At 53.8% G+C, this 16,904-nt stretch overlaps 1 protein-coding gene across 1 annotated transcript in view; it reads right to left on the reverse strand.

The window, feature by feature from the left end:
• Nucleotides 1-8,912: 8,912 nt before the first annotated feature.
• The window catches only part of LOC132808757 (von Willebrand factor A domain-containing protein 7-like), a 42,444-nt gene continuing 34,452 nt past the window's right edge, over nucleotides 8,913-16,904 (reverse strand). The window contains exon 11 of the mRNA XM_060822201.1: nucleotides 8,913-9,689. Coding sequence (XP_060678184.1) covers nucleotides 9,300-9,689 — 390 coding nt within the window. The 3' untranslated portion in view covers nucleotides 8,913-9,299. The remainder of the gene's footprint in view (nucleotides 9,690-16,904) is intronic.

Genomic DNA, 16,904 nt, shown 5'->3' on the forward strand with positions numbered 1-16,904 from the left:
TATATTATAGTGAACAGCAGTCCCTGTATACATTATAGTGAACAGCAGTCCCTGTGTATATTATAGAGAACAGCAGTCCCTGTGTATATTATAGAGAATAGCTGTCCCTGTCTGTATTGCAGTGAACAGCAGTCCATGGGTATATTATAGTGAACAGCAGTCCCTATGAATATTATGGAGAACAGCAGTCCCAGTGTGTATTATAGAGAACAGCAGTCTCTGTGTATATTATAGTGAACAGCAGTCCCTGTGTATGTTACGGTGAACAGCAGTCCCTGTGTATATTATAGAGAACAGCAGTCCCTGTGTGTATTATAGTGAACAGCAGTCCCTGTGTGTATTATAGAGAACAGCAGTCGCTGTGTATATTATAGTGAACAGCAGTCCCTGTGCGTATTATAGTGAACAGCAGTCCCTGTGTATATTATAGTGAACAGCAGTCCCTGTGTGTATTATAGTGAACAGCAGTCCCTGTGTATATTATAGCGAACAGCAGTCCCTGTGTGTATTATAGTGAACAGCAGTCCTTGTGCATATTATAGTGAACAGCAGTCTCTGTGTATATTATGGAGAGCAGCAGTCCCTGTGTGTATTTTCGAGAACATCAGTCCCTGTGTGTATTCTAGTAAACAGCAGTCCCTGTGTATATTATAGTGAACTGCAGTACCTGTGTATGTTATAGGGACAGCAGTCTCTGTGTATATTATAGAGAGCTGCAGTCCCTGTGTGTATTATAGTGAACAGCAGTCCCTGTGTATATTACAGTGAACAGAAGTCCCTGTGTATATTATAGTGAACAGCAGTCCTTGTGCATATTATAGTGAACAGCAGTCTCTGTGTATATTATAGTGAACAGCAGTCCCTGTGTACATTATTGTGAACAGCAGTCCCTGTGTGTATTATAGTGAACAGCAATCCCTGTGTGTATTATAGAGAACAGCAGTCCCTGTGTATATTATAGTGAACAGCAGTCACTGTGTGTATTATAGAGAACAGCAGTCCCTGTGTGTATTATAGTGAACAGCAGTCCCTGTGTATATTATAGTGAACAGCAGTTCCTGTGTGTATGATAGTGAACAGCAGTCTCTGTGTATATTATAGTGAACAGCAGTCCCGGTGTATATTATAGTGAACAGCAGTCCTTGTGCGTATTATAGTGAACAGCAGTCTCTGTGTATATTATAGTGAACAGCAGTCCCTGTGTACATTATTGTGGACAGCAGTCCCTGTGTGTATTATAGTGAACAGCAGTCCTTGTGTATATTAGAGTGAACAGCAGTCCCTGTGTATATTGTAGTGAACAGCAGTCCCTGTATACATGATAGTGAACAGCAGTGCCTGTGTATATTATAGTGAACAGCAGTCCCTGGATACATTATAGTGAACAGCAGTCCCTGTGTACATTATTGTGGACAGCAGTCCCTGTGCATATTATAGAGAACAGCAGTCCCTGTGTATATTATAGAGAATAGCAGTCCCTTTGTGTATTATAGTGAACAGCAGTCCCTGTGTATATTATAGTGAACAGCAGTCTCTGTGTATATTATAGTGAACAGCAGTCCCTGTGTACATTATTGTGGACAGCAGTCCCTGTGTGTATTATAGTGAACAGCAGTCCTTGTGTATATTAGAGTGAACAGCAGTCCCTGTGTATATTATAGTGAACAGCAGTCCCTGTATACATTATAGTGAACAGCAGTCCCTGTGTATATTATAGTGAACAGCAGTCCCTGTATACATTATAGTGAACAGCAGTCCCTGTGTACATTATTGTGGACAGCAGTCCCTGTGCATATTATAGAGAACAGCAGTCCCTGTGTATATTATAGAGAATAGCAGTCCCTTTGTGTATTATAGTGAACAGCAGTCCCTGTGTACATTATAGTGAACAGCAGTCCCTGTATACATTATAGACAACAGCAGTCCCTGTGTATATTATAGAGAAGAGCTGTCCCTGTCTGTATTATAGAGAATAGCAGTCTCAGTGTATATTATACTGAACAGCAGTCCCTGTGTATATTATAGAGAACAGCAGTCCCTGTGTGTATTATAGTGAACAGCAGTCCTTGTGTATATTATAGTGAACAGCAGTCCCTGTGTATATTATAGTGAACAGCAGTCACTGTGTATATTATAGTGAACAGCAGTCCCTGTGTACATTATAGTGGACAGCAGTCCCTGTGCATATTATAGAGAACAGCAGTCCCTGTGTATAATATAGAGAATAGCAGTCCCTGGCTGTATTATAGAGAACAGCAGTCCCTGTGTATATTATAGAGAATAGCTGTCCCTGTCTGTATTATAGAGAACAGCAGTCTCAGTGTATATTATACTGAACAGCAGTCCCTGTGTATATTATAGAGAACAGCAGTCCCTGTGTGTATTATAGTGAACAGCAGTCCTTGTGTATATTATCGTGAACAGCAGTCACTGTGTATATTATAGTGGACAGCAGTCCCTGTGCATATTACAGAGAACAGCAGTCCCTGTGTATATTATAGAGAATAGCAGTCCCTGTGTATGTTATAGAGAACAGCAGACCCTGTGTATATTATAGTGAACAGCAGTCCCTGTGTGTATTATAGTGAACAGCAGTCCCTGTGTATATTATAGTGAACTGCAGTCACTGTGTGTATTATAGAGAACAGCAGTCCCTCTGTATATTATAGTGAACAGCAGTCCCTGTGTATATTATAGTGAACAGCAGTCCCTGTGTGTATTATAGTGAACAGCAGTCTCTGTGTATATTATAGTGAACAGCAGTCCCTGTGTATATTATAGTGAACAGCTGTCCCTGTGTATATTATTGTGAACAGCGGTCCCTGTGTGTATTATAGTGAACTGCAGTCCCTGTGTATATTATAGTGAACAACAATCCCTGTGTATATTATAGAGAACAACAGTCCCTGTGTATATTATAGAGAACAACAGTCCCTGTGTGTATTATAGTGAACTGCAGTCCCTGTGTATATTATAGTGAACAACAGTCCCTGTGTATATTATAAAGAACAGCAGTCCCTGTGTGTATTATAGAGAACAACAGTCCCTGTGTATATTATAGAGAACAACAGTCCCTGTATATATTATAGTGAACAGCAGTCCCTGTGTATATTATAGAGAACAGCAGTCCCTGTGTGTATTATAGAGAACAACAGTCCCTGTGTGTATTATAGTGAACAGCAGTCGCTGTGTATATTATAGAGAACAACAGTCCCTGTATATATTATAGAGAACAACAGTCCCTGTATATATTATTGTGAACAGCAGTCCCTGTGTATATTATAGAGAACAACAGTCCCTGTGTATATTATAGAGAACAGCAGTCCCTGTGTGTATTATAGTGAACTGCAGTCCCTGTGTATATTATAGTGAACTGCAGTCCCTGTGTATATTATAGTAAACAACAGTCCCTGTGTGTATTATAGTGAACTGCAGTCCCTGTGTATATTATAGTGAACAACAGTCCCTGTGTGTATTATAGTGAACAGCAGTCCCTGTGTGTATTATAGTGAACAGCAGTCCCTGTGTATATTATTTAGAACAGCAGTCCCTGTGTATATTATAGAGAACAGCAGTCCCTTTGTATATTATTGGGAACAGCAGTCCCTGTGTATATTATAGAGAACAGCAGTCCCTGTGTATATTATAGTGAACAGCCGTCCCTGTGTACATTATTGTGGACAGCAGTCCCTGTGTGTATTATAGTGAACAGCAGTCCTTGTGTATATTATAGTGAACAGCAGTCCCTGTGTATATTATAGTGAACAGCAGTCCCTGTGTATATTATAGAGAACAGCAGTCCCTGTGTATATTATAGAGAATAGCTGTCCCTGTCTGTATTATAGAGAACAGCAGTCTCTGTGTATATTATAGAGAACAGCACTCCCTGTGTATATTATAGAGAACTGCAGTCCCTGTGTGTATTATAGTGAACAGCAGTCTCTGTGTATATTATAGTGAACAGCAGTCCCTGTGTATATTATAGTGAACAGCAGTCCTTGTGCATATTATAGTGAACAGCAGTCTCTGTGTATATTATAGTGAACAGCAGTCCCTGTGTATATTATAGTGAACTGCAGTCCCTGTGTATATTATAGAGAATAGCAGTCCCTGTGTATATTATACTGAACTGCAGTCCCTGTGGAAAATATGGAGAACAGCAGTCCCTGTGTACTTTATTGTGGACAGCAGTCCCTGTGCATATTATAGAGAACAGCAGTCCCTGTGTATATTATAGAGAATAGCAGTCCCTGTGTATATTATAGTGAACAACAGTCCCTGTGTATATTATAGTGAACAGCAGTCCCTGTATACATTATAGTGAACAGCAGTCCCTGTGTATATTATAGAGAATAGCTGTCCCTGTCTGTATTATAGAGAACAGCAGTCCCTGTGCATATTATAGAGAACAGCAGTCCCTGTGTATAATATAGAGAATACCAGTCCCTGGCTGTATTACAGAGAACAGCAGTCACTGTGTATATTATAGTGAACAGCAGTCCCTGTGTACATTATAGTGGACAGCAGTCCCTGTGTATATTACAGAGAACAGCAGTCCCTGTGTATGTTATAGAGAACAGCAGTCCCTGTGTATATTATAGTGAACAGCAGTCCCTGTGTGTATTATAGTGAACAGCAGTCCCTGTGTATATTATAGTGAACTGCAGTCACTGTGTGTATTATAGAGAACTGCAGTCCCTCTGTATATTATAGTGAACAGCAGTCCTTGTTTATATTATAGTGAACAGCAGTCCCTGTGTATATTATAGTGAACAGCAGTCCTTGTTTATATTATAGAGAACAGCAGTCCCTGTGTATATTATAGTGAGCAGCAGTCCCTGTGTATATTATAGAGAACAGCAGACCCTGTGTATATTATAGTGAACAGCTGTCCCTGTGTATATTATTGTGAACAGCGGTCCCTGTGTGTATTATAGTGAACTGCAGTCCCTGTGTATATTATAGTGAACAACAATCCCTGTGTATATTATAGAGAACAACAGTCCCTGTGTATATTATAGAGAACAACAGTCCCTGTGTATATTATAGTGAACTGCAGTCCCTGTGTATATTATAGTGAACAACAGTCCCTGTGTATATTATAAAGAACAGCAGTCCCTGTGTGTATTATAGAGAACAACAGTCCCTGTGTATATTATAGAGAACAACAGTCCCTGCATATATTATAGTGAACAGCAGTCCCTGTGTATATTATAGAGAACAGCAGTCCCTGTGTGTATTATAGAGAACAACAGTCCCTGTGTGTATTATAGTGAACAGCAGTCGCTGTGTATATTATAGAGAACAACAGTCCCTGTATATATTATAGAGAACAACAGTCCCTGTATATATTATAGTGAACAGCAGTCCCTGTGTATATTATAGAGAACAACAGTCCCTGTGTATATTATAGAGAACAGCAGTCCCTGTGTGTATTATAGTGAACTGCAGTCCCTGTGTATATTATAGTGAACTGCAGTCCCTGTGTATATTATAGTAAACAACAGTCCCTGTGTGTATTATAGTGAACTGCAATCCCTGTGTATATTATAGTGAACAACAGTCCCTGTGTGTATTATAGTGAACAGCAGTCCCTGTGTGTATTATAGTGAACAGCAGTCCCTGTGTATATTATTTAGAACAGCAGTCCCTGTGTATATTATAGAGAACAGCAGTCCCTTTGTATATTATTGGGAACAGCAGTCCCTGTGTATATTATAGAGAACAGCAGTCCCTGTGTATATTATAGTGAACAGCAGTCCCTGTGTATGTTATAGTGAACAGCAGTCCCTGTGTATATTATAGAGAACAGCAGTCCCTGTGTATGTTATAGTGAACAGCAGTCTGTGTGTATTATAGAGAACAGCAGTCCCTGTGTGTATTATAATGAAGAGCAGTCCCTGTGTATGTTATAGAGAACAGCAGTCCCTGTGTGTATTATAGTGAACAGCAGTCCCTGTGTATGTTATAGTGAACAGCAGTCCCTGTGTGTATTATAGTGAACAGCAGTCGCTGTGTATGTTATAGTGAACAGCAGTCCCTGTGTGTATTATTGGGAACAGCAGTCCCTGTGTATATTATAGTGAACAGCAGTCCCTGTGTGTATTATTGGGAACAGCAGTCCCTGTGTATATTATCGTGAACAGCAGTCCCTGTGTGTATTATTGGGAACAGCAGTCCCTGTGTATATTATAGTGAACAGCAGTCCCTGTGTGTATTATTGGGAACAGCAGTCCCTGTGTATATTATAGAGAACAGCAGTCCCTGTGTGTATTATTGGGAACAGCAGTCCCTGTGTATATTATAGTGAACAGCAGTCCCTGTGTGTATTATTGGGAACAGCAGTCCCTGTGTATGTTATAGTGAACAGCAGTCCCGGTGTATATTATAGTGAACAGCAGTCCCTGTGTATATTATAGTGAACAGCAGTCCCTGTGTGTATTATTGGGAACAGCAGTCGCTGTGTATATTATAGTGAACAGCAGTCCCTGTGTGTATTATTGGGAACAGCAGTCCCTGTGTATATTATAGTGAACAGCAGTCCCTGTGTGTATTATTGGGAACAGCAGTCCCTGTGTATATTGTAGTGAACAGCAGTCCCTGTGTATGTTATAGAGAACAGCAGTCCCTGTGTATATTATAGTGAACAGCAGTCCCTGTGTGTATTATAGTGAACAGCAGTCGCTGTGTATATTATAGTGAACAGCAGTCCCTGTGTGTATTATTGGGAACAGCAGTCCCTGTGTATATTATAGTGAACAGCAGTCCCTGTGTGTATTATAGAGAACAGCAGTCCCTGTGTATGTTTTCGGGAACTGGCCTGTTGGCTCCGTAGATCAGTTGATCTTCCGTAATTTCGCTGGCACCACTCCCCACCTCTTCCTCCGCTAACGTGATGACAAAGCAATTTATCAACTTCACTAACACATTCCACCCTGACCTTATATTCACCTGGACCATCTCTGACACCTCCCTCCCCTTCCTGGACCTCTCCATCTCCATTAATGACGACCGACTTGACACTGACATTGTTTACAAACCCACCGACTCCCACAGCTACCTGGATTACACCTCTTCCCACCCTACCTCCTGCAAAAATGCCATCCCGTATTCCTAATTCCTCCGCCTCTGCCGTATCTGCTCCCAGGAGGACCAGTTCCACCACAGAACACACCAGATGGCCTCCTTCTTTAGAGACCGCAATTTCCCTTCCCACTTGGTTAAAGATATCCTCCAACGCATCTCGTCCACATCCCGCACCTCCGTCCTCAGACCCCACCCCTCCAACCGTAACAAGGACAGAATGCCCCTGGTGCTCACCTTCCACCCTACCAACCTTCGCATAAACCAAATCATCCGCCGACATTTCCGCCACCTCCAAACAGACCCCCCGACCAGGGATATATTTCCCTCCCCACCCCTTTCCGCCTTCTGCAAAGACCGTTCCCTCCGTGACTACCTGGTCAGGTCCACGCCCCCCTACAACCCACCCTCCCATCCTGGCACCTTCCCCTGCCACCGCAGGAGCTGTAAAACCTGTGCCCACACCTCCTCCCTCACCTCTATCCAAGGCCCTAAAGGAGCCTTCCACATCCATCAAAGTTTTACCTGCACATCCACTAATATCATTTATTGTATCCGTTGTTCCCGATGCGGTCTCCTCTACATTGGGGAGACTGGGCCCCTCCTAGCAGAGCGCTTTAGGGAACATCTCCGAGACACCCGCACCAATCAACCACACCGCCCCGTGGCCCAACATTTCAACTCCCCCTCCCACTCTGCCGAGGACATGGAGGTCCTGGGCCTCCTTCACCGCCGCTCCCTCACCTCCAGACGCCTGGAGGAAGAACACCTCATCTTCCACCTCGGAACACTCCAACCCCAGGGCATCAATGTCGACTTCAACAGTTTCCTCATTTCCCATTCCCCCACCTCACCCTAGTTCCAAACTTCCAGCTCAGCACTGTCCCCAGGACCTGTCCTACCTGCCTAGCTCCTTTCCCACCTATCCACTCCACCCTCTCCTCCCTGACCTATCACCTTCATCCCCTCCCCCACTCACCCATTGTACTCTATGCTACTTTCTCCCCACCCCCACCCTCCTCTCACTTATCTCTCCACCCTTCAGGCTCTCTGCCTTTATTCCTGATGAAGGGCTTTTGCCCGGAACGTCGAGGTCCCTGCTCCGTGGAAGCTGCCTGACCTGCTGTGCTTTTCCAGCACCTCTCTCTGCTCTAAACGCGGCTGGGAAAGGTCACTCTCCTTCCCTGAATAGCAGCACTAACCACAATGTGTCTGTCTGACAGACCGGCCTCAATGTTCATCCTTACTCAAATACACGGGTATTGGGGGAGGGGTGTATCAACTCTGACCTCGACAACATCACCGGGGTCTCGGAATTACAGATCCTGCAACAACACCACTGGCTTATACCCCTCTCCCTCCTCCCATGGCCTCCCTCAACCCTCTCCCTCTCTCTCTCTCTTCCTGTCCCCCTTCTCCCTCCCCCTCTCTTTTCCCCCCTCTCCGTCTCCCCACTCTCTCTCCCCCTCTCTCCCTCCTTCTCCCCCTCTCTAACCCCTCTCTCCCTCTCCCCTTTCCTGTCACTCTCTTCCCCTCTCCTCCTCCCTCTCTCTCTCTCTCTCTCTCCTTCCCCCCCTCTCTCTCCCTCTCCATCTCCCCTCTCTCCCTCTCTCTCTCCCCTCTCTCACTCCTCCCTGTCTCTCTCTCTCTGTCCCCTATCTCTCTCCCTCTCTCTCCTTCTCCCCCTCTCTCTCCCTCTCCCCTCCCTCTCTCCCTCCTCCCTCTCTCTCCCTCTCTCCCTCTCTCCCCTCACAAACCGAGAAACGGAGGGGGTCAGGTGAGTGCTGGTTGCTGTCCGAGGGCGTACGAGATGAAAGGGGAGGGGGGGATTAAAGCATCCAAAGCATCTTTAATTTGTTCCGACAAAACCCCTTGACAGAGCAAAACGGAATCCAGTCAGACAGCAGGAGCCCCCACACTTGGAAACATCCCCTCCACTGTCCGGGAAAGAGCGCGCTCCCAGGGAGTAAACGTTCACACCAGGGCAATCCGACCCCACCTGACGATTCCAGGAGCAGAGGCAACGCCCTCAGACCCACTGCATTGCTGTAGCGCCGCCGGCCGAGTAGGGAAGCTGAGAAAGCTGGGGAGTGTCAGCTGGGGCAATGGGGAGATAATTCGGGATGGCATCGCTGACCCACACCTCACCCGGGGGCTAAACCCTGCACCCCGTAAACCCCACCCCCGTGATCGCACCCCCACCAACCCCTGAGAGGTCAGAGGTGAAGCAGCAACAGGGCGAGGCAGATGGCCGACAGGGAGAGGGAGCTGAGGGTGACAGTGGAGGCTCGGGACGCGCTCCGTGACGGATTCGAGCATCTCCCGGCGTTCCCGGATGGATCCACGGCCCACAGACTGATGGAAGGGGTGCAGCAGGAGGAGGTGTAGTTGACGCGGGTCGCGTTGCCGCGGGTAACAGTGACCTGGAGACGGTCGAGAGGGCGGCCTCCATCCCGGGCGAAGAGGGTCACGACCTCCGACCCTTCCTCCACGACCCCGGCCACCAGCGTCCAGTTCCACTGGCCGCAGTGTTCCCAGCCAGCGCCCACCTGCGGACACCCCTCGCGCCTCAGGACGGTGCAGCGGGGCGGAGTCACGTCAGGGACCTGCAGGGGGAAGGGGAGGGGGGACAGGGACCGTCAGCACATGGAGGGAGGGAAACCCCCTCCCCAGCCCTCCCACAGCACTGACCCTCCGACAGTGCCCACTCCATCAGCACTGACCCTCCGACAGTGCCCACTCCCACAGCACTGACCCTCCAACAGTGCCCACTCCATCAGCACTGACCCTCCGACAGTGCCCACTCCATCAGCACTGACCCTCCGACAGTGCCCACTCCATCAGCACTGACCCTCCGACAGTGCCCACTCCATCAGCACTGACCCTCCGACAGTGCCCACTCCCTCAGCACTGACCCTCCGACAGTGCCCACTCCATCAGCACTGACCCTCCGACAGTGCCCACTCCCTCAGCACTGACCCTCTGACAGTGCCCACACCCTCAACACTGACCCTCCGACAGTGCCCATTCCCTCAGCACTGACCCTCCGACAGTGCCCACTCCCTCAGCACTGACCCACCGACAGTGCCCACTCCCTCAGCACTGGCCCCCTGACAGTACCCACTCCCTCAGCACTGACCCTCCGACAGTGCAGCACTCCCTCAGCACTGACCCTCCGACAGTGCCCACTCCCTCAGCACTGACCCTCCGACAGTGCGGCACTCCCTCAGCACTGAACCTCCGACAGTGCCCGCTCCATCAGCACTGACCCTCCGACAGTGCCCGCTCCATCAGCACTGACCCTCCGACAGTGCCCACACCCTCAGCACTTACCCCCCGACATTGCCCACTCCCACAGCACTGACCCTCCGACAGTGCCCACTCCCTCAGCACTGACCCTCCAACAGTGCCCACTCCCTCAGCACTGACCCTCCGACAGTGCGGCACTCCCTCAGCACTGACCCTCTGACAGTGCCCACTCCCTAAGCAGTGACCCTCCGACAGTGCCCACTCCCTCAGCACTGACCCTCCGACAGGGCCTACTCCCTCAGCACTGACCCTCCGACAGTGCGGCACTCCCTCAGCACTGACCCTCCGACAGTGCCCACACCCTCAGCACTGACCCTCCGACAGTGCCCTCTCCCTCAGCACTGACCCTCCGACAGTGCCCACTCCCTCAGCACTGACCCTCCGACAGTGCAGCACTCCCTCAACACTGACTCTCCGACAGTGCCCACTCACTCAGCACTGACCCTCCCACAGTGCCCACTCCCTCAGCACTGACCCTCCGACAATGCGGCACTCCCTCAGCACTGACCCTCCAACAGTGCCCACTCCCTCAGCACTGACCCACCGACAGTGCCCACTCCCTCAGCACTGACCCTCCGACAGTGCCCACTCCCTCAGCACTGACCCTCCGACAGTGCCCACACCCTCAGCACTTACCCCCCGACATTGCCCACTCCCTCAGCACTGACCCTCCGACAGTGCCCACTCCCTCAGCACTGACCCTCCAACAGTGCCCACTCCCTCAGCACTGACCCTCCGACAGTGCGGCACTCCCTCAGCACTGACCCTCCGACAGTGCCCACTCCCTCAGCACTGACCCTCCGACAGTGCCCACTCCCTCAGCACTGACCCACCGACAGTGCCCACACCCTCAGCACTTACCCCCCGACATTGCCCACTCCCTCAGCACTGACCCTCCGACAGTGCCCACTCCCTCAGCACTGACCCTCCGACAGGGCCTACTCCCTCAGCGCTGACCCTCCGACAGTGCGGCACTCCCTCAGCACTGACCCTCCGACAGTGCCCACACCCTCAGCACTGACCCTCCGACAGTGCCCTCTCCCTCAGCACTGACCCTCCCACAGTGCCCACTCCCTCAGCACTAACCCACCGACAGTGCCCACTCCCTCAGCACTGACCTTCCGACAGTGCCCACTCCCTCAGCACTGACCCTCCGACAGTGCCCACTCCCTCAGCACTGACCCTCCGACAGTGCGGCACTCCCTCAGCACTGACCCTCCGACAGTGCCCACACCCTCAGCACTGACCCTCCGACAGTGCCCACTCCCTCAGCACTGACCCTCCGACAGTGCCCACTCCCTCAGCACTGACCCTCCGACAGTGCGGCACTCCCTCAACACTGACTCTCCGACAGTGCCCACTCCCTCAGCACTGACCCTCCCACAGTGCCCACTCCCTCAGCACTGACCCTCCGACAATGCGGCACTCCCTCAGCACTGACCCTCCGACAGTGCCCACTCCCTCAGCACTGACCCACCGACAGTGCCCACTCCCTCAGCACTGACCCTCCGACAGTGCCCACTCCCTCAGCACTGACCCACCGACAGTGCCCACTCCCTCAGCACTGACCCTCCGACAGTGCGGCACTCCCTCAGCACTGACCCTCCGACAGTGCGGCACTCCCTCAACACTGACCCTCCGACAGTGCCCACTCCCCCAGCACTGACCCACCGACAGTGCCCACTCCCTCAGCACTGACCCCCCGACAGTGCCCACTCCCTCAGCACTGACCCTCCGACAGTGCCCACTCCCTCAGCACTGACCCTCTGACAGTGCCCACACCCTCAACACTGACCCTCCGACAGTGCCCATTCCCTCAGCACTGACCCTCCGACAGTGCCCACTCCCTCAGCACTGACCCACCGACAGTGCCCACTCCCTCAGCACTGGCCCCCTGACAGTACCCACTCCCTCAGCACTGACCCTCCGACAGTGCAGCACTCCCTCAGCACTGACCCTCCGACAGTGCCCACTCCCTCAGCACTGACCCTCCGACAGTGCGGCACTCCCTCAGCACTGACCCTCCGACAGTGCCCGCTCCATCAGCACTGACCCTCCGACAGTGCCCGCTCCATCAGCACTGACCCTCCGACAGTGCCCACACCCTCAGCACTTACCCCCCGACATTGCCCACTCCCTCAGCACTGACCCTCCGACAGTGCCCACTCACTCAGCACTGACCCACCAACAGTGCCCACTCCCTCAGCACTGACCCTCCCACAGCGCCCACTCCCTCAGCACTGACCCTCCGACAATGCGGCACTCCCTCAGCACTGACCCTCCGACAGTGCCCACTCCCTCAGCACTGACCCACCGTCAGTGCCCACTCCCTCAGCACTGACCCTCCGACAGTGCCCATTCCCTCAGCACTGACCCTCCGACAGTGCCCACTCCCTCAGCACTGACCCTCCGACAGTGCGGCACTCCCTCAGCACTGACCCTCCGACAGTGCGGCACTCCCTCAACACTGACCCTCCGACAGTGCCCACTCCCCCAGCACTGACCCACCGACAGTGCCCACTCCCTCAGCACTGACCCCCCGACAGTGCCCACTCCCTCAGCACTGACCCTCCGACAGTGCCCACTCTCTCAGCACTGACCCTCTGACAGTGCCCACACCCTCAACACTGACCCTCCGACAGTGCCCATTCCCTCAGCACTGACCCTCCGACAGTGCCCACTCCCTCAGCACTGACCCACCGACAGTGCCCACTCCCTCAGCACTGACCCTCCGACAGTGCGGCACTCCCTCAGCACTGACCCTCCGACAGTGCGGCACTCCCTCAACACTGACCCTCCGACAGTGCCCACTCCCCCAGCACTGACCCGCCGACAGTGCCCACTCCCTCAGCACTGACCCCCCGACAGTGCCCACTCCCTCAGCACTGACCCTCTGACAGTGCCCACACCCTCAACACTGACCCTCCGACAGTGCCCATTCCCTCAGCACTGACCCTCCGACAGTGCCCACTCCCTCAGCACTGACCCACCGACAGTGCCCACTCCCTCAGCACTGGCCCCCTGACAGTACCCACTCCCTCAGCACTGACCCTCCGACAGTGCAGCACTCCCTCAGCACTGACCCTCCGACAGTGCCCACTCCCTCAGCACTGACCCTCCGACAGTGCGGCACTCCCTCAGCACTGAACCTCCGACAGTGCCCGCTCCATCAGCACTGACCCTCCGACAGTGCCCGCTCCATCAGCACTGACCCTCCGACAGTGCCCACACCCACAGCACTTACCCCCCGACATTGCCCACTCCCTCAGCACTGACCCTCCAACAGTGCCCAGTCCCTCAGCACTGACGCTCCGACAGTGCGGCACTCCCTCAGCACTGACCCTCTGACAGTGCCCACTCCCTCAGCACTGACCCTCCGACAGTGCCCACTCCCTCAGCACTGACCCTCCGACAGTGCCCACACCCTCAGCACTGACCCTCCGACAGTGCCCTCTCCCTCAGCACTGACCCTCCGACAGTGCCCTCTCCCTCAGCACTGACCCTCCGACAGTGCCCACTCCCTCAGCACTGACCCTCCGACAGTGCGGCACTCCCTCAACACTGACCCTCCAACAGTGCCCACTCCCTCAGCACTGACCCACCGACAGTGCCCACTCCCTCAGCACTGACCCTCCGACAGTGCCCACTCCCTCAGCACTGACCCTCCGACAGTGCCCACACCCTCAGCACTTACCCCCCGACATTGCGCACTCCCTCAGCACTGACCCTCCGACAGTGCCCACTCCCTCAGCACTGACCCTCCGACAGGGCCTACTCCCTCAGCACTGACCCTCCGACAGTGCGGCACTCCCTCAGCACTGACCCTCCGACAGTGCCCACTCCCTCAGCACTGACCCACCGACAGTGCCCACTCCCTCAGCACTGGCCCCCTGACAGTACCCACTCCCTCAGCACTGACCCTCCGACAGTGCAGCACTCCCTCAGCACTGACCCTCCGACAGTGCCCACTCCCTCAGCACTGACCCTCCGACAGTGCGGCACTCCCTCAGCACTGACCCTCCGACAGTGCCCACTCCCTCAGCACTGACCCACCGACAGTGCCCACTCCCTCAGCACTGGCCCCCTGACAGTACCCACTCCCTCAGCACTGACCCACCGACAGTGCCCACTCCCTCAGCACTGACCCTCCCAGAGCGCCCACTCCCTCAGCACTGACCCTCCGACAATGCGGCACTCCCTCAGCACTGACCCTCCGACAGTGCCCACTCCCTCAGCACTGACCCACCGACAGTGCCCACTCCCTCAGCACTGACCCTCCGACAGTGCCCACTCCCTCAGCACTGACCCACCGACAGTGCCCACTCCCTCAGCACTGACCCTCCGACAGTGCGGCACTCCCTCAGCACTGACCCTCCGACAGTGCGGCACTCCCTCAACACTGACCCTCCGACAGTGCCCACTCCCCTAGCACTGACCCACCGACAGTGCCCACTCCCTCAGCACTGACCCCCCGACAGTGCCCACTCCCTCAGCACTGACCCTCCAACAGTGCCCACTCCCTCAGCACTGACCCTCTGACAGTGCCCACACCCTCAACACTGACCCTCCGACAGTGCCCATTCCCTCAGCACTGACCCTCCGACAGTGCCCACTCCCTCAGCACTGACCCACCGACAGTGCCCACTCCCTCAGCACTGGCCCCCTGACAGTACCCACTCCCTCAGCACTGACCCTCCGACAGTGCAGCACTCCCTCAGCACTGACCCTCCGACAGTGCCCACTCCCTCAGCACTGACCCTCCGACAGTGCGGCACTCCCTCAGCACTGACCCTCCGACAGTGCCCGCTCCATCAGCACTGACCCTCCGACAGTGCCCGCTCCATCAGTACTGACCCTCCGACAGTGCCCACACCCTCAGCACTTACCCCCCGACATTGCCCACTCCCACAGCACTGACCCTCCAAAAGTGCCCACTCCCTCAGCACTGACACTCCGACAGTGCGGCACTCCCTCAGCACTGACCCTCTGACAGTGCCCACTCCCTCAGCACTGACCCTCCGACAGTGCCCACTCCCTCAGCACTGACCCTCCGACAGGGCCTACTCCCTCAGCACTGACCCTCCGACAGTGCGGCACTCCCTCAGCACTGACCCTCCGACAGTGCCCACACCCTCAGCACTGACCCTCCGACAGTGCCCTCTCCCTCAGCACTGACCCTCCGACAGTGCCCACTCCCTCAGCACTGACCCTCCGACAGTGCCCACTCCCTCAGCACTGACCCTCCGACAGTGCCCACTCCCTCAGCACTTACCCCCCGACATTGCCCACTCCCTCAGCACTGACCCTCCGACAGTGCCCACTCCCTCAGCACTGACCCTCCGACAGGGCCTACTCCCTCAGCACTGACCCTCCGACAGTGCGGCACTCCCTCAGCACTGACCCTCCGACAGTGCCCACACCCTCAGCACTGACCCTCCGACAGTGCCCTCTCCCTCAGCACTGACCCTCCGACAGTGCCCACTCCCTCAGCACTGACCCTCCGACAGTGCCCACTCCCTCAGCACTGACCCTCTGACAGTGCCCACACCCTCAACACTGACCCTCCGACAGTGCCCATTCCCTCAGCACTGACCCTCCGACAGTGCCCACTCCCTCAGCACTGACCCACCGACAGTGCCCCCTCCCTCAGCACTGACCCTCCGACAGTGCCCCCTCCCTCAGCACTGACCCTCCGACAGTGCCCACTCCCTCAGCACTGACCCTCCGACAGTGCGGCACTCCCTCAGCACTGACCCTCCGACAGTGCCCACACCCTCAGCACTGACCCTCCGACAGTGCCCTCTCCCTCAGCACTGACCCTCCGACAGTGCCCACTCCCTCAGCACTGACCCTCCGACAGTGCGGCACTCCCTCAGCACTGACCCTCCCACAGTGCCCACTCCCTCAGCACTGACCCTCCGACAATGCGGCACTCCCTCAGCACTGACCCTCCGACAGTGCCCACTCCCTCAGCACTGACCCACCAACAGTGCCCACTCCCTCAGCACTGACACTCCGACAGTGCCCACTCCCTCAGCACTGACCCTCCGACAGTGCCCACTCCCTCAGCACTGACCCTCCGACAGTGCGGCACTCCCTCAGCACTGACCCTCCGACAGTGCGGCACTCCCTCAACACTGACCCTCCGACAGTGCCCACTCCCCCAGCACTGACCCACCGACAGTGCCCACTCCCTCAGCACTGACCCCCCGACAGTGCCCACTCCCTCAGCACTGACCCTCCGACAGTGCCCACTCCCTCAGCACTGACTCTCTGACAGTGCCCACACCCTCAACACTGACCCTCCGACAGTGCCCATTCCCTCAGCACTGACCCTCCGACAGTGCCCACTCCCTCAGCACTGGCCCCCTGACAGTACCCACTCCCTCAGCACTGACCCTCCGACAGTGCAGCACTCCCTCAGCACTGACCCTCCGACAGTGCCCGCTCCATCAGCACTGACCCTCCGACAGTGCCCGCTCCATCAGCACTGACCCTCCGACATTGCCCAC

The sequence above is a fragment of the Hemiscyllium ocellatum genome, assembly GCF_020745735.1.
Source record: "Hemiscyllium ocellatum isolate sHemOce1 chromosome 38 unlocalized genomic scaffold, sHemOce1.pat.X.cur. SUPER_38_unloc_3, whole genome shotgun sequence".
Lineage (NCBI taxonomy): Eukaryota > Metazoa > Chordata > Chondrichthyes > Orectolobiformes > Hemiscylliidae > Hemiscyllium > Hemiscyllium ocellatum.